Genomic DNA, 15,855 nt, shown 5'->3' with positions numbered 1-15,855 from the left:
GCCAAAAGCTAAGTAAAACTAGCTAAACTAAACTAAAGGGTTATGAAAGTGTTATTTCCTAAAGCTATTTTGATTGTCTATGTGTTTTAATTTGCGGAATATTGGGTGTATAGCATGATTTGGAATGAGCATTTGCATTTGTTTTGGGAGGAAAATGGAGGAGTTGCAAAGGAATTACTTCTTTTTGTTTGAGGTTACGGAAAACTTTTCATGAAGCACAAAAACATGTACATACGATGGAAGACTAGGACGGAGTTGCGATGTTGCAACTTACACGGAGCCTGGTCTCTAAATTTACAATCAGATTGTGATGGTTGTGGCATCTTGTTGTTCTAACTTTTGTCTCTATGCTTGAACCCGGCCTAGTTCTTCGCCCGACTATGTACTTGGTTTGGGTTCTACTGTCTTTAATGAACAATCAGTGTAGATTCTCTTCTCTGATTGTTGATTATGGTTTCCTCTTAGCTAGGTTCTATATATTGTGTTATTGGATGAGTCATCATCATCAAGCTTGTGTTCGACATAACCCTATTTTCTTATGTAGATTGAGTTGTGTGTTGCAATGTCTGAATCAATTTGCATCTTCTATATATGTACAATCGCTAATTAATCTATAATCTACATTTCTTCCATTCTTTTTCCTCGGTGGATTTGATGAAATCTACTCTACATAAATAAGCCACGACAATAGATTTACACATTCGAACAAGAGGCTAGTGTTTAACTGAGTGTGAGCTTAACCCTTCCCTAATTATGATGACAATCTATCACAATTTATTACAAAAGAGTATTATTAGTAATTACAATCCATCACAATTTATTACAAAAGAGTATTAATAGGAATGCCAAACTATACAATAAATTGGAGAAACTAAGAAGGAAGGAAATTTTATATGACAGGTGAGTCCTTTGTGTGTGGTAGGCAACGACCACCCACCAATATATATATAAGACCCCAAATCACACCAACACAAATCCTCATTTCCCTCCCTCAGTCCCAAAGCAGGCCAAACAAAAACAAAGCTATACGCCGATACCAATACCAGGCCGCCGCCGGCCCCCTCCTCTCTCTCTCTCTCTATAAAACACGAGTGGCCGTTCAGTCCTGCAGTGTTTAGAAAAAAGAGAGAATGAGAATGAGACCCATCTCAGCATTGTGTAGTCTCCTGCTACTAATGCTGTTGGTAGAAGAAGCTACATCTATTTCCAGAAGAAATGAAATGCTCTCATCATTTCAGGCAAAGCTTCATGAAAAATCACTCTCCGGTCCAACCAAACCGCCTCTCTCATCATTGTTCGAAGCTTCAAATGTCACTAAGGTTGGTGAAGACGAACACATATATACTCATGGTAATTAATTCCTACGTACAGTTCATCCTTAATTGTACTAATTTAGTTTAAACTTATTTGTTTTTTAGGATGGGAGAGTGTTTTACCCGATCGGGTACGGGGCAGACCCGACCGGAGCAAATGACAGCACAGAAGCCATAGCAAAAGCTTTAGAGGAAGCTTTTCAGTTGGAAAGCAGCCTTGAAATGCTGCCTGGAATCACTGACTTGGGTGGCGTTGTCATTGATCTGCAAGGTGGAAATTACAAGATTGCCCAGCCTTTGAGGTTCCCTCCAAACAGAGGCAACATTGTGGTCAGTCTCTCTCTCTCTCTAACTGTCTCTCTTTCTCATAATGTCTGTGTCATGACTGTCATCGTGTACATCAAAACACTGCAACTCCAAGAATAAATCAACTGCTTTGTTCGCATCGGAGCATAGCCATATATGACAGCGTTCGAGTCAAAATTAAAACCGTGGGAGATCAGTAATTCCTGAAAAAGAAAATGTGATTTTCTATTCCATTCCTACAGCGACATAATTGAAAATTACCATTAGGTCTTGGAAAATAGAAAAGAGAAACTTTAGACCTGGAAATTAAGAAAAATGGTGAAAGAGAAAGAAGCTTTCGAGGGCGGCAGGTGGGTTCGTCACACGTCTCCCTGTTGTAGTTCGTGCTCTCATTAACAACACAGAACTGGTTTCCCGCCATTTCCACCATTACTTTATTTACTCTGATGAGGCTCTCCGATCTACTCATCTCCAACCTCCCATCTGAAAATTAAAGTTGATAAATGCTCACATTCAATTTTTCATCAACTTTCAGATGACTGCAAGTTTCCATGTTAGGTTCTGTAAGAAATTAGAGAAATTAAAACCAACAAGGATCAACTTGAAGCTAAAAACCTTGAAGTTAAAGAGTATTTTTGAGTAACCTTCTTTCCCAAAAACTTTTTTTTTTTTACTGAATTTTGCCGTCTAATTTGCCTCTAGAGTATCATAATAATATGCATTTTTGAGAATTTTCTTTGCGATTTCAATGTTTAAAAAGAATCAAAGAGTTCTATTTTATCTCGGTTTCTAATTCTCTTCTTTCAGCGCTTGCACTTACGTACATGATTAATTTTACTTTTCTTTGTTTAACTTCAATCACATGCCTCATGAGAGTCTTTGATCTAATCTGTAATACTATATCTTGTCAACTGTAACGTTAAAGGACGAAATCTTTAAAAAAAAGAAAAAGAAAAAAGAAAGAGGTCGATCGATATGACACATTTTTATGTGTAGATGGTAGTAAAGTATTATTAAACCTCAACAGCAATTAGTAACTTTCCTGTAATAAGAAACAAAACTAGTAACTTTTGCTTCTTTTTTTCTCTTCACAAAGCTGCATGTGTTGATGCATAGCATGTCTTTAGTTATTATTTAGCAGGTGATGGTACTTGCACCCAATGTTTTGCTCTATGCATTTCCGCTAAATATTGCTGCATTCTTGTGTAACCGTACCCTATTAGATTTGCTCACACATGCATGAACACGGACACATGTTTACTCAGTTACTAACTAATCAAGAAACTATACTTAACCATCATTGGATGTAAATTTAATAGCGGGGATTACTTTTAAGCAAATATTGGATGAATTTTAAGTAAATTCAATGATGGTTGAGTATAAATTTCTTAGTCAGTTAGTGATCTGATGAATATTATGCATGTAAATTCCGGTTTATTAGCTACGTTATGTTATTTACTATGAAGCCTTTTGGTACCTTGACACTTGAATAAATAAAAATAAATTTTTTTTTACTATTCCTACCGGATACATCGAAAAGATTCTAAACCCATGAACTTATGTAATAACGATCAGATACAAGGAGGAACGCTGCGAGCCTCTGAAACATTTCCCGGCGACCGCCACCTAGTCGAATTATGGTCTCCAAATTCCCAAAAGCTTAGGGGAAAAACCTCCATCACCAATCAATTCTTCTTTGATCAGAAAGTCCAAGACGGTGAAGGAATCTACTACGAAGACATCATCTTTATAGATATTCTATTCGATTCAAGCTTCAGAGGAGGAGGCATTTACATAGTCAATTCGGCTCGAATTCGCATAACCAATTGCTTCTTCCTACACTTCACAACACAAGGAATTCTAGTCGAAAAGGGCCACGAAACCTACATATCAAACACATTCTTGGGACAACACTCCACAGTTGGCGGCGACCATGGCGAGAGAGGATTTACCGGCACCGGCATCGATCTTGCTAGCAATGATAATGCTGTAACGGATGTCGTAATTTTCTCAGCTGAAGTCGGGATCGTGTTAAGGGGTCAGGCTAACATGATCACAGGGGTACATTGTTACAACAAGGCAACTGGCTTTGGGGGTATAGGCATTTTGGTGAAGTTAGCAGGAAACTCACAAACTAGGATTGACAATTGCTACTTGGATTTCAATGCTATAGTCATGGAAGACCCGGTTCAAGTTCATGTGACCAATGGCTTCTTTCTGGGTGATGGTAATGTGGTGTTGAAATCTGTTAATGGTAAGATTCTAGGGTTAAACATTGTGAACAATATGTTCACCGGAAACCCTAGAAGTATGGTTCCCATGGTTCAATTAGACGGGCAATTTGGTGACATTGATCAAGTGGTGATTGACCAGAACAATGTGATCGGGATGAGCTTGAAATCAACTGTAGGGAGACAAAGTGTGGAGGGGAATGGGACGAAATGGGTGGCTGATTTTTCTTCTCAGTTGGTCTTTCCCAACCGGATTAATCATTTTCAGTATTCTTTACATACAAAAGGGGAAACCAAGTTTACAACACATGCTGTGACAAATGTATCGAACAATGTGGTCGTTGTGGAGAGTCAGAATGTGGTTAATGGTGTGGTTTCGATTGTTGTTCACCAGTAAATTATTATGTTAGAGGAAGATTTTTTTTTGATGTGAGATTAGAAGTTCGGTGCCTGTAATCATTTTTTATTTCTCATATTCTTGTGCATCGATATAATATCAGATAAATAATGGATAGAAGTTTCGAGCCTAGCAGAGGCGTAGACCTATAATATGCAAGAGTCGGGACAATTTCGAGTTGTTGGAGCCATGAAAGCAGTCTTTTACAGATGGTATATTTGTACGTCGAAAATTCTTCTAGGCACAGAGATGCAAGTGAATCGAGTTATTAATATGTATTATTTGATTCAGTTATCTACATGATAAAAGTTATTGAAATCGAAAAAAAAATAATTATAAGCGTGTCCAACACAAGAGGTGAAAACACGAGATCAAAAAAGTTTCTCTTATTATGAATACTTAATTTGATCGAATCAAAAATGAAAAACGTAGAAATGAGTCTAGGGCCTCCATTCTTCATTCTGTCTTCTAGCTTCAATCGTCATGATTTGCACATCAGTAATGTAACTATAGTTTGGTGCGTAGAATCCGCTCCTGTCACTGTATTAATCTTTGTGGATGCATCGTTATCATTAATTAATTTCAGTTGACATGTAAAACTTATCGAAGAACGGTCAATTCCAGCTACCGGTGTGCTTAAGCACATATTATTAAACTAATCATGATGATCACACTGCAGTTTATTCATGAATCATGAATCATGACGACATCAGTTTATGTCATCAATTAAGAAAGAAGAAGAAGAATCAAGAGATAATTGAGTTTTACGTGCGCATTTTCTGGGCATCGGTACCTTAACTTGGTCTTGGTGGTTTTATATATAAATTATCTAACTTTATAATTATATAAACTTCATCACAAGTTGCATATTATCATTTACTGGCTGTTTGATATATAAACAGTTGATTAATTTTGAGTTAAAGCTTAATTAACACATAACTTATTGATTGTAGGCTTACATGCGGAATTTTGTTATAAAAAAAAGACCTTCTGCTTTGTCAGTCAAGAGCTCCAACTCACCAATAATTTAATTTCTAGCTTCGGATCGGGAGAAACTTTCAAAAATCGATATCGATTCTTTCTATATAAATGGTTGCATTGCATCCCTGTTGCAGCCAGCTCTCTCCTCACTCTTGTTTTCTAGTTTTTGTTGGAAGAGCTGGTTTTTATTGAAAGCTAGAGCACTAGTCTGCAACTGCGCATCATGGCCGAATTTGTTCTAGACAAAGCATTCGAGGCATTGTACGCTGGCGTTGAGGACTTGATTGTCAAGAATTTCATTTTTAAGTCTCTCTTCGCGGACGCCAAATCCAGGCTCGACGGATTAGCACCACTGATCCGGGAGATGGCTCAATATAACGAGAAAATGGATCGGCCAAAGAAGGAAATGGAAGCTTTAGAAGGAGTTATGAAGAAGGGCCAAGAGCTCGTCATCAAGTGCTCAAAGATTAGGGGGTGGAACCCCTTCAAAAAGTTCAAGTATGCCAAGCAACTTCTCGAATGGGACGAATCTCTCAAAAGGCCCTTGGAGACTCTCCAACTGCAAGAAGCAATGCATATAATGAAGATGGGGGTCGCGGTACGGTTGATGATATGCGTCGCGTGATAATGAAACAAAAATCTGGAGAAAGTTCAAGTTGTAGTACACGACTTGAACTTCCACCACTTCCACGGCTTGTAGTTGGAATGGATGCTCCTCTGAAGGACTTGAAAGAAAAGCTTCTTTGCGATGATGGGGTGTCAATGCTTGTGCTCACTGCTCCTGGTGGCTGTGGGAAAACTACTTTGGCCACCATGTTTTGTAAAGATGAAGAGGTCAAAGGTAACATATATGTTAATTTAGCATATCATCATACGGCTCAATAAATTGAAATATGTTAATTTTGCATTTATTAGCCTTACATATGCACACAGTATTAACGATTTAGTTCTAATTCATCACCTTAACGATTGTGTTATTTGGTATAGGTAAATTCAAGAACAATATTGTCTTCGTTACTGTATCTCAAAATGGCAATTTGGAACTTGTTGTGAAACGACTTTGTGAATACGTGTGTTCTCCGGTTCCTAAATTTCAAAATGAAGTACATATGTTTCAACGAAAGTTCTTCAATGCACCAAGGTGTAGGTGAACCGATTGTTATCATATAATCTCAACCATTCATTTAATCTGGCTGTTTATTGACACTAACATTCATACTAACACTGTTAACAACTTAAAACCCAAAACAAGCCAATAAAACATGGTAAAAACATATATAATTAAATCTATCAAATTAAACAAGGAATGATTTCCTTAAGGCCAAATAGAAGTCTTCATCATGTTCAGGATCTCTTTCTCTCACGTCTCTTCTGTTTCACCTAGTATGAAAAGAAAAATCTCTTTCACATTCATCTTCTGCTAGTATCGTTCCACTCTCTCTATAGAAAACCAGAAATTTACAATAATTTGCATCAATATAGAGTCGAGGAGAGCGAAGGTCATATCTGTTTGAAGATTCCAATTTCTTCGACCCGGATCGATGACCCATCACCACAACCCGACGGTATTCTCTTCGTCCAGTCATATCTCGGCAGAAAACCACCGCTGTTCTCTTCGTCTTCCTGGTGCCGACGTCTTGATGGTCATCCTTCATTCAATAGTCAACGAAGGAGAGATCGACGGCGGAAGTTTCTGTAGATCTGTCATTTCACAAAGGATTCCGACGATTACGACGGCGGTTTGAGTTGTGTGAGGTCTGAAAATTAATCAACTCTGCTAGAACCACATGCTGCTATAAATATTTTTCGAATTTGATTTCGATGGGTTACTGGGTGATTGTACGAGCTTGACTCTTTTCTGGGTTGATTCTCTTCTGGGTTGAGTTGTTTATTGGTGATAGTTGAAGCTTAATTGATCGGAGTGGATTTCGTTTTTACTGTATTCGATTTTTTCTGTCTTTATATTACGTTGAAAAACTAACGAACAAGCAAACGGGACTGTTAGTGCACGTGACCTCCACATGATCGGTTCAAATGCACCAAAGTGCACTGCATCCGCTCCGATTTCTAAAATTTAGTTCTTCTTTTCAGTTAAAGTTATTGGATGATAACAACGCTATGAAACTTTTTTATCACTTGACATCAACGCTCTCTTACTCTAGAAGATCTCTCGAAAAAGGTGAAGTGATTTCTTTGTTAGTCGCGTGCAAGCTTACTTGATTTATTAATTGAAACTAATCGGTCATCTAACCAAAAACAGTTTTAAGTTCATATAACAACTATTTTGTTCTCTTCATTATGTATTCTTATACAAAGGAACAGAACTACTGATGGATTTCACTTTTGATTTCACGGCCTGCAGATAGTAAAGCGTTGCAACGGATTCCCACTTGCTATTACAGTTGTGGGGAGATCACTTGCTGGGCAACCTATAGAGGTCTGGAGAAAAGGAGAATCTGAATGGTCGAAGGGTTCTTCTATTTTAGATGATTCTGAGACAAAATTGTTTCTTTGCCTCCAAAGCAGCTTAGATGCTTTGGATAAAGGATTTACAATTGTGAAAGATTGTTCCTTAGACCTAGGATCTTTTCCAGAAGACAAAAAAATCCCGGTTGGTGACCTCATTGATATGTGGGCAGAGTTGTATGATCTAGATGATGATATTGTGTTTGCATATGTCCATGAACTATGCAATCGAAATCTGGCTACTCTTGTGGACGAAAGGTACAAGCGGAACACATGTATCTTATATTTATGGTTTAACCCCAATTTTTATTTTTGTTAGATAACTTGCTAGTTACTGCCATATACTGTTGAAGAAGTGCGTGGTTTTATAAATTGAAAATGAATTAACTAACCAACTCTTAATCATAATTGAGCAGATATTTGAAGATAGAGGGGGACGATTACTACGGTGGACGGTTTGTCACCCAACATGATTTGCTTAGTGAGCTAGCTATTTACAATGCAAAGCTTAACCCTTTGGAACAAAGAAAAAGAATGATAGTAGAAATTGGTGGTGACAATATTCCAAAGTGGTGGAAGGAACAAAAATATCAACCAACCAAGGCTCGCTTGTTATCCATCAGAACTGGTACATATTTTACATTTCTTTATCATATCCGACAAATCATCAGCATTTGATTTACTATATGTAAATGTACTAGAAGTCATAATTTGTCACTCATCAAATAACATGTTGATTGCAGATGAAGAATTCTCAATGAAATGGCCCCAGTTTCAACTACCAGAAGCAGAGGTTCTTGTCTTGGATTTGGATGGATACATGTATGCCTTACCCGAATTTGTGGAGAAAATGCATAAATTGAAGGTAGCGGTAATCGTTGCTCGCAGCCACATTTGTAGGTTAGAAAATCTAGAACTACTCCAACTGCTACCAAATCTAAAGAGAATCAGCTTATATAAGATCCCAATTAACAGCATGAGAAAGAATCCCATACAATTCAAGAGTCTGAAGAAGGTATCTTTAAGCTCATGTCACCCAAAGGCATGTTGCAGCAAAGGTGTTGGCAAAATGTCTGATGCATTTCCAAATCTAGAGGAGTTAAACATTGACAATTGTAAGGAGCCTGAAGAGTTGCTTGGGGATTTCTGTAATGTGATTTATTTAAAGAAGATTAGTATCTTCGACTGTGATGATCTACTTAGGTTGCCTAAAGAAATAGGAAATTTAGTTAACTTGGAAGTATTGAGGCCAAGGGAATGTACTGAGGTTTTAAAGTTCACCGGCTCAGTTAGGAAGTAAGTGAGCTTAAAGATGCCTTTGGGTGACATGAGCTCAGTTTTTGAAAAATGGTTAAGTAAGTTAGGAAGTAATTTCCTTGACTTGTCTCATTGCCGGAACAGTAAGTTGCCAGAAGACATTGGTGAACTGAGAAGTTTAAGAAAGTTGGACTTAAGGCAGTGCTTCAGAGTGAGGAAGCTGCCACCATCAGTTTTGGATCTTGATCAGTTAGAGGAAGTAATATGCGAAAAAAAGAGGGCCCTTTTATGGGAAGCCTTTCTACACACACACAAACCTACGCGTAGTGGTGACTCCTTGAGAGTAGTGTTCATCGGGTCCGTTTAGTGACCATGATTCTTTTGGAAAAGGATACCGAAATAAGGTAAATTATCAAAGCATGAATGCAAGATAGCAATCCTGAATCAACAGAAAGATCCAATTCATCCAAAAGATAAAAAGCCCTCTAAATACACATTTATCGGGGATGGGAAAAGTTCTTGGGAAATCTGTACATGAATAAAGAACAAAGATATATCAGACAAGAAGTGTGTATGTGTTATCATTCGAATATATATACTTGGAGAGCATACTGATCAATTCATGCCGGATCACATCCTGGATCACGGCATATACACAAATCTTTTCACATTTTTGTATCTCACAGCATATACTGATATAACCACAAATCTTTTCACAACTTTAATTTCTAATTTTGAGAGCATACACATCAACAGAGAAACAATGACTTATGGCCTAGTTGCCCCATTGGTCAAGAGGAGAGATGAGAGGGGCTGGGAGCGTGAGAGACGACGAACACTCCAGGTTTTGATGGTGACGCCGAAACGAAACTTTGAGCCTCTGATCACTGGTCTGACGCCGAGATATGTCGAAGCAGTCATATCCTTGTTGCAGGTAAATGGGTTGAGGTCTGATTCTTTTTTAACAGATACCCAGATATTCAGATTTCGTGGTTGAAGAAGGAAGAAGGAAGAAGGAAGAGAGAAAGGTGTGGAGACTGGAAAATAATTTTTTCTCTTGCAGTAAAATATAAATAATTAAAACTGACAGAGTTAGTGTTCTATTAGGTTGTATAAATTGTAACTCCACGTGTCAAATTTTTATTGTTGGTACAGGTCTGGTACATGGAGTTTTAGGTACAGGTGATGTCCTCCCGGCTGGCTGAAGATACAGATTGTGCTACTAATCATGACACTCTTGCACGCGGGTAGTTCTTGGCAGAAATTCCTGCATACCATGAGTAGCACAAGTCCTAAAAAGAAGTTCCAGACTTTAACGTACCTACCTACACACGTCTAAAACTTCATTATTCATTTTTCACATTCTTACGGAAGCACAATTCGTTAAACCAAATCATAATATGAATCTTAATAATAAACAACGATTTATTATATTGTAACAATAATACGACTTGTTTGGAGATAAACCTCCATAAATATGTGAGTGGAACGACTAAGTGACAATGTCCGCCAAAATGGTAATTATAAACTATGTTAGCTTTTTTAGTGATTAACAATATTTGATCGAGCTAATCTGATTGACGTACATTTAGTATAATATATGGTTTTATTTTATTATGAGATAAGAACATAATTGATCTAATTTTCTGTTAATCTGTATACTTTCTCCAAATAATTTCCATGTCTAATGCAAGTTGATGGAAACAACCAATAGAAATTTGAAAGATATCTTTAGGAGAAAAACATACTTTTCCATATCTTGAAGCAATGAAGCGCATAAACGAAAATAATTAAAGGGTAGAAGAGACAGCAATCACAATACACTTTCACCAAAAGAGATAGGGAAGAAGGGACAGTGGATTGTCAAGTAAGCATATCCCCTCCCACACCATTTTCCTCGTCTCATTTTCACTCTCACATACTCTTGCTCCATAATTGAGCCTATCTAGCTATTCTTAGCAGCTACAATTGCTTTTTTTCCCTTTCATTTCAGCATGTACCATTTCAGCATGTACCATCAACTGTGTGCTTATCATGCATAAGTGCATAACTCTCTTCTCCAGTACTTAATTGAACTTATCTCTCTAGCTATCTTCATTTCCCACCACTTTGAAACATCTCCACCATCTTCAGTATGGCTCAAACTTTCTCTCCATCTCCATCTCCCTCTCCAACTCTTAGTCCCACTTCAATAAGAACAGTACTACTATGTCACCAAAACCCTCATGATCATGATGTAAATCCATACACTCGCAATCTCAATCTTATGATCATTTTGGCAGCCATTTTCTGCGCTTTTGTTTGTGCCCTCGGCCTAAATTCCATGCTGCAATGCATTTTTCAGTGCGCAAATCGCGCCATAACCGAACCAGTCCAATGGGTGGCTTCACGTAGGCTCAACTCAGGTCTAAAGAAGAAGGAAATGGTAGCTTTGCCAACTTCAACTTATTCAAACTCATCAAGCTCTTGCCCATCACCATCGTCTTCTCCGGGCTGTGCTATTTGTCTCGTGGACTTCTCCGATGGGGACAAGATTCGGGTGCTGCCGAAATGCAACCATCGGTTTCATGTTGTGTGTATTGACAAGTGGTTGCAGTCTCACTCTTCTTGCCCTACTTGCCGGCACAGACTCAAGTCTTCCAGTGATGCCATGCTCTCTCTTTCAGAGATTCTCACAACCTAGAGCTCAGATTGGTTGGGGTCATGTCTTCCTCTAGCTACTACCTTCTCGTGTTTAGCATGAAGATTTTTGCAGCCTGCAACTATGTAGTATAGCTGATGGAAATTCTAGCAAAACTATATAGAATGCTTCTCTGTAAAATCTGAGCTTAAATAATGGAAAGTAGGTAACTGTTGCTGCTCTTTTTTCTTTCTAATGATGAGGCCGGCGGTGGACAACCATATGAAATCGAAATTGTAGTTGCACATATCCTGGATACTTTTGGAACCTTTTTATCAGAAATTTTATTGGTTTAGGATTTCATTGTATATCCATGCTATTTGAGTTGGACGAATTCAGAGTAGAATTCATTACTAACATGTATCTACTCATCACATTTTGTGTGTTTTACATGATATAACTCTAATTAAAATTTAAATATAACAGAAATGGTAGAAAGGTAATAACCATCAGATGAAGCTAGGGTGCGGACCGAAGACCGCCCTAACATCACAAAGCCTCTATAAAAATATAATGAAAATGATAGATAAATAAATTATCCAACAAATATGCAATCAAAAATTGAGAGCAGGTATTTGAGGAAAGAAAGGAGTGAAATACCCTCAGATAAGCTGCATCATCTGTGGTATTAAAACAGCCTCTTGAGCTTCTTGTTGACTGAACACAAAGTGATCTAAAGCATGCTATCATGGAGAGTTGGAAACCACTAGCGCTAGATTTGTGAATAATCTGGTGAGAGGGATCACATTATGCTCGATCATAATAAAAGGACCAGAAAAGGCATGTCTGAGCTTCCTTCTACAGCACTTGCATCTGGTTTTTGTGGGAACTGCAAAATGTCTTCAGTGTTCTGACACTTCTTGGCATGGCCACCAACTTCAAATCTCAATTTGAAGTTGGCAAGTGCTTCGTATATTGCCTATATAGATAAGTAGATGACACCACATACAAATATACATCCAGGATAACACAGAAAAGGAATGGACATAATGCGCGCTACTTCAAGCATGAAACTGTGAGCTGAAACAGAAATTACAGAATTCTAATCGTTATGTACTTAAGATTGAAGCTAAACTTAACTAAAGCTGTTTCTTAGCTAAGAATATCAGCCCAATCATAGGACAATAAGACAATAACTAACTTAATTTTCGTCTTCATCATAGCTTTCGTTTTCAAAGTCATCACCATATAGCTCGTCATCGTCATTTTCATCATATAAAAGCCTTTTTAACTGTTGCTTCCTTATTCCCTCTTGAATTCGGTCTCTTATGACTGTTCCCTGGTAGAAACAATGAGATAAATCTTCCATGAATCAGCTTGCTGCATACAACTGCAAGTCATATAAAAAACCATTTAAGAGAAAGAAATCATACCATTTTATGGAAACCTTCTTCAAACATCTCAAGAAATCCAGCAACCAATCGGTCAGCATTCTCCACCCATTCATTACGATGCATTTTGGCCACAATTTGTATCTGCGATGTCAATATAGAGAAAAGAGAAAATCAATTTACAACTAGTCACCCTTTAAACAACTATAAGAAAATGAGTTGCAAGATGACTTCACAGTCAGTGCACTAAAAATTAGCAAGTGAAATGCTGCACACTCATGATTCATGAACAATCATATTACTAGTAGAGAAAGTAATATGATGAGCAAGGTGTTCATATATCTGCCAGTAATATGATTTACAGATTCTCTTGAAGTTGTTAACATGTCTACACACAAACTTGACTGGACATACAAATCACTCCTGACTCCATGAGTTAAAATAATACAACTAATATCTCAACTATCAAAAACTCATCTGAAGTTAGTGATGCATATGGAAAAAGAACCAAAAGTGATTGAGCATAATGGTACATATACCTTCTCCCCAACTTTCTCTTGCTGCTCCTTCACCCTCTCACGTAGTTTTTTCAGTCCCATATTCACTCTCAGCCGCTTTTCCTAAGGGTAAGAAAGAAGAATGACATACAATGGATCACTTCTTGCGGTAGAGCAGAAAAGTAATCACTGGAGCATAAGATGTAACAAGAACATACCCTCACATAGCTAACACCTAGATCCTTTCTTGAGTACCCACGGTCCAAATTGCGCATCACATACTGGTTGTAATCTTTGACAATCCTCATTATGATATCAGATGTAGAGATACCAGCAGTTCGTTTTGTTTCCTTAAACTTCCCAACAGACTTGACCTGTAAAGAAGTTCATAAGAGGGTAGAAATGGATAACAAGAACCTAAAAGCAAGATAAGTAGAGAGAACATGGGCCATAAAATCCAGAATCTAGTTTGAACAATTAAATGTTGTAATCTACAGAGAACGTAACCAATTTGAACAAAAAACAGGAAAACAGGTAGGACAACATCTTGTGTAACTGCCATTACTATTAGTAAGACTTACAAATTCATAGACATCCTTTCCAGCCCCACTTGTATCAGCATAGCTACATTTCAGATTATAAGGATAAAGGTTATCTATGACCATCATAAAATAAAATACAACAAACAAACTTATGGGAAAGAATAATCTGACAAACTGAAAACAAAATAGATTTTCATGTTACATGGAGACAATCATGATTCAAACAACATTCAAAATGAAAGATGAGGTCAATCAATGACAAATATCCGGCTGTGAACAGCGTAGATAGAAACAGGTCATCCTCTCTAAGAACATAAGCAGACCATTTCAACTTTTTTAAGCGGCATAAATACATCCTCACTCCCTAAGATTTCATTATTTAAGCATAGTCAACACAAAACTTAGATGCCCCTCTTCTCATGTCTATGATATTCTGTTTTAACCTTGAAATGAAAGTCAGCCAAGAATTTTGCAAAATTCAATCAGATTCAATGAAAACAATTCCCTAGGGTGTGGCTACTTACGGAAGAGAATCATGTGCCACATAGTCGATCTGATGTTTGTCAAGAAACTCTTGCGTGAGAACCCATGGCGCATCAGGGATCACTTCGTCCACCCATCTGTATCAGACAAGTAACAAGAACATGCTTTAGAAACAACAGTAGATGCACCAGGATAGCTTTACGAAAACAGAAGAAAAATGCAAGATAGTTGTGTGTGCAGATGCAAAAACAGGCATTCATTAACGTGACCAACCCATAAGCTAAACAAACATACATTTCTTATTCAGATTCACCATCTGTGAGTAGAAAAAAACAAGCCAGATGCTAAAAGTTCAGAATGCTCTAAAAGGAAAGCTAATGTCTAGTTATTAAACATTGTTCATTGGATGAAACACAAGCTTAAGCTTAATAACATAAGTGCTTCAAAATGTGTTCTAATTCACATGAAAGTAGCGAAAAACTAACTTGCAGTGGCGGAGTGATTCATAGCGCTCCACGTCCGTCATAACAGTTTTGCCCTTGTAATTGTGGGTAACTTCATCATTGCAGCAGCCAACAAGCAGGTACGTATTTGGGAACCTAAAGTTCATCAAAAATCAAACACCTCAAAGCTAAATCAAATTCCATTGAAGTCATGACCCCAAAAAAACATAGAGCCATAACAAAGCATCAACATAACTGAAATTCACAACCAAGTAATCACAGCATAAACAACAGAAACTAACAAAAATGAAACATCTTGGCCCAAAATTCCAATTCCAACACAAATTTGATTTAACATCACATTCATGACCTCAACATCCAGCGACTAACTACAAACTCGCAGTAACCAAAACCCAGAAAGGAAATTGCTTGACTTTCAAGAACATTTAGCCAAAAATAACGAAAACCCACTTGGAATTATCAACAGCAAAACTTCACTAACAGGCAGAACAGAGAGAAAGAGAGAAAGAGTTACGATTTCTTGGCTTGCTCGAGAGAACGGGCATGGCCGAAGTGAAAGAGATCATATATCCCATCTGCATAAACTCTCACAGGTCGATCCTCCTCACTACTCTGCTTCTTCTTCCGATCCTCCATCTCGAACTTGCAAACTGTGTATTGGGTTTTCAGAGAAGAACAGAGAGAGAGCTCAGGGAGAGCAAAAACAGAGCCCGCTTCTTCTCTGTTTTCCAATCTCTCTTTCTGTGAAGGAATAAGACGACGTGCAGTATTGTACCGAAGAAAAGACGTAATGCTTCGCGAATCGGGACTTCGAGTTTTACTAGAATATGTATTCCTTTGTAATCAGACTGTTCAGATTATTTTACTCTACTTTGAAACATGGTTTTGGGTTTGCTTAGTCTACGGC

General features: G+C 37.7%; 4 protein-coding genes across 4 annotated transcripts; 3 read left to right on the top strand and 1 right to left on the bottom strand.

The window, feature by feature from the left end:
• Positions 1 to 1,175: 1,175 nt before the first annotated feature.
• On the top strand, positions 1,176 to 4,247 carry LOC101309523 (polygalacturonase QRT3-like). The gene is made up of 3 exons (XM_004295462.1): positions 1,176 to 1,319; positions 1,419 to 1,643; positions 3,195 to 4,247. The coding sequence occupies exons 1-3, from the start codon at positions 1,176 to 1,178 to the stop codon at positions 4,245 to 4,247; spliced, it is 1,422 nt and encodes a 473-aa protein (XP_004295510.1).
• A 1,608-nt stretch (positions 4,248 to 5,855) lies between these two features.
• On the top strand, positions 5,856 to 8,994 carry LOC101309233 (probable disease resistance protein At5g66900-like). The gene is made up of 5 exons (XM_004295461.1): positions 5,856 to 6,069; positions 6,216 to 6,298; positions 7,591 to 7,952; positions 8,111 to 8,322; positions 8,438 to 8,994. The coding sequence occupies exons 1-5, from the start codon at positions 5,856 to 5,858 to the stop codon at positions 8,992 to 8,994; spliced, it is 1,428 nt and encodes a 475-aa protein (XP_004295509.1).
• Positions 8,995 to 10,959: 1,965 nt separating this feature from the next.
• On the top strand, positions 10,960 to 11,725 carry LOC101296183 (RING-H2 finger protein ATL73-like). The gene has a single exon (XM_004293821.1). The coding sequence runs from the start codon at positions 11,086 to 11,088 to the stop codon at positions 11,632 to 11,634; it is 549 nt and encodes a 182-aa protein (XP_004293869.1). The 5' UTR covers positions 10,960 to 11,085; the 3' UTR covers positions 11,635 to 11,725.
• Positions 11,726 to 12,275: 550 nt separating this feature from the next.
• LOC101306503 (choline-phosphate cytidylyltransferase B-like) lies at positions 12,276 to 15,817 on the bottom strand. The gene is made up of 8 exons (XM_004293770.1): positions 15,463 to 15,817; positions 14,970 to 15,083; positions 14,526 to 14,621; positions 14,041 to 14,083; positions 13,678 to 13,833; positions 13,502 to 13,582; positions 13,005 to 13,106; positions 12,276 to 12,910 (listed from the first exon to the last, which is right to left on the bottom strand). The coding sequence occupies exons 1-8, from the start codon at positions 15,582 to 15,584 to the stop codon at positions 12,773 to 12,775; spliced, it is 852 nt and encodes a 283-aa protein (XP_004293818.1). The 5' UTR covers positions 15,585 to 15,817; the 3' UTR covers positions 12,276 to 12,772.
• Between the last annotated feature and the right edge of the window lie 38 nt (positions 15,818 to 15,855).

The sequence above is a fragment of the Fragaria vesca genome, linkage group LG3, assembly GCF_000184155.1.
Source record: "Fragaria vesca subsp. vesca linkage group LG3, FraVesHawaii_1.0, whole genome shotgun sequence".
Classification (NCBI taxonomy): domain Eukaryota; kingdom Viridiplantae; phylum Streptophyta; class Magnoliopsida; order Rosales; family Rosaceae; genus Fragaria; species Fragaria vesca.
The sequence above is the reverse complement of the archived record's forward strand: the minus strand, read 5'-3'. Positions and strand labels throughout refer to the sequence as shown.

Bases quoted from the DNA above. Each gene is read 5' to 3' on its own strand.
- LOC101309523 (XM_004295462.1), top strand. From the start codon at position 1,176: ATGCTGTTGGTAGAAGAAGCTACATCTATTTCCAGAAGAAATGAAATG. The intron at 1,320-1,418 runs GTTGGTGAAGAC...TTTGTTTTTTAG, and splicing joins AAGCTTCAAATGTCACTAAG to GATGGGAGAGTGTTTTACCC. The intron at 1,644-3,194 runs GTCAGTCTCTCT...AATAACGATCAG, and splicing joins CAAACAGAGGCAACATTGTG to ATACAAGGAGGAACGCTGCG.
- LOC101309233 (XM_004295461.1), top strand. From the start codon at position 5,856: ATGAAACAAAAATCTGGAGAAAGTTCAAGTTGTAGTACACGACTTGAA. The intron at 6,070-6,215 runs GTAACATATATG...TATTTGGTATAG, and splicing joins TAAAGATGAAGAGGTCAAAG to GTAAATTCAAGAACAATATT. The intron at 6,299-7,590 runs GTGTGTTCTCCG...CACGGCCTGCAG, and splicing joins TGAAACGACTTTGTGAATAC to ATAGTAAAGCGTTGCAACGG.
- LOC101296183 (XM_004293821.1), top strand. From the start codon at position 11,086: ATGGCTCAAACTTTCTCTCCATCTCCATCTCCCTCTCCAACTCTTAGT.
- LOC101306503 (XM_004293770.1), bottom strand. From the start codon at position 15,584: ATGGAGGATCGGAAGAAGAAGCAGAGTAGTGAGGAGGATCGACCTGTG. The intron at 14,622-14,969 runs GTTAGTTTTTCG...TGTCTGATACAG, and splicing joins GAATCACTCCGCCACTGCAA to ATGGGTGGACGAAGTGATCC. The intron at 13,107-13,501 runs GTATATGTACCA...TTGACATCGCAG, and splicing joins AAGAGAAAGTTGGGGAGAAG to ATACAAATTGTGGCCAAAAT.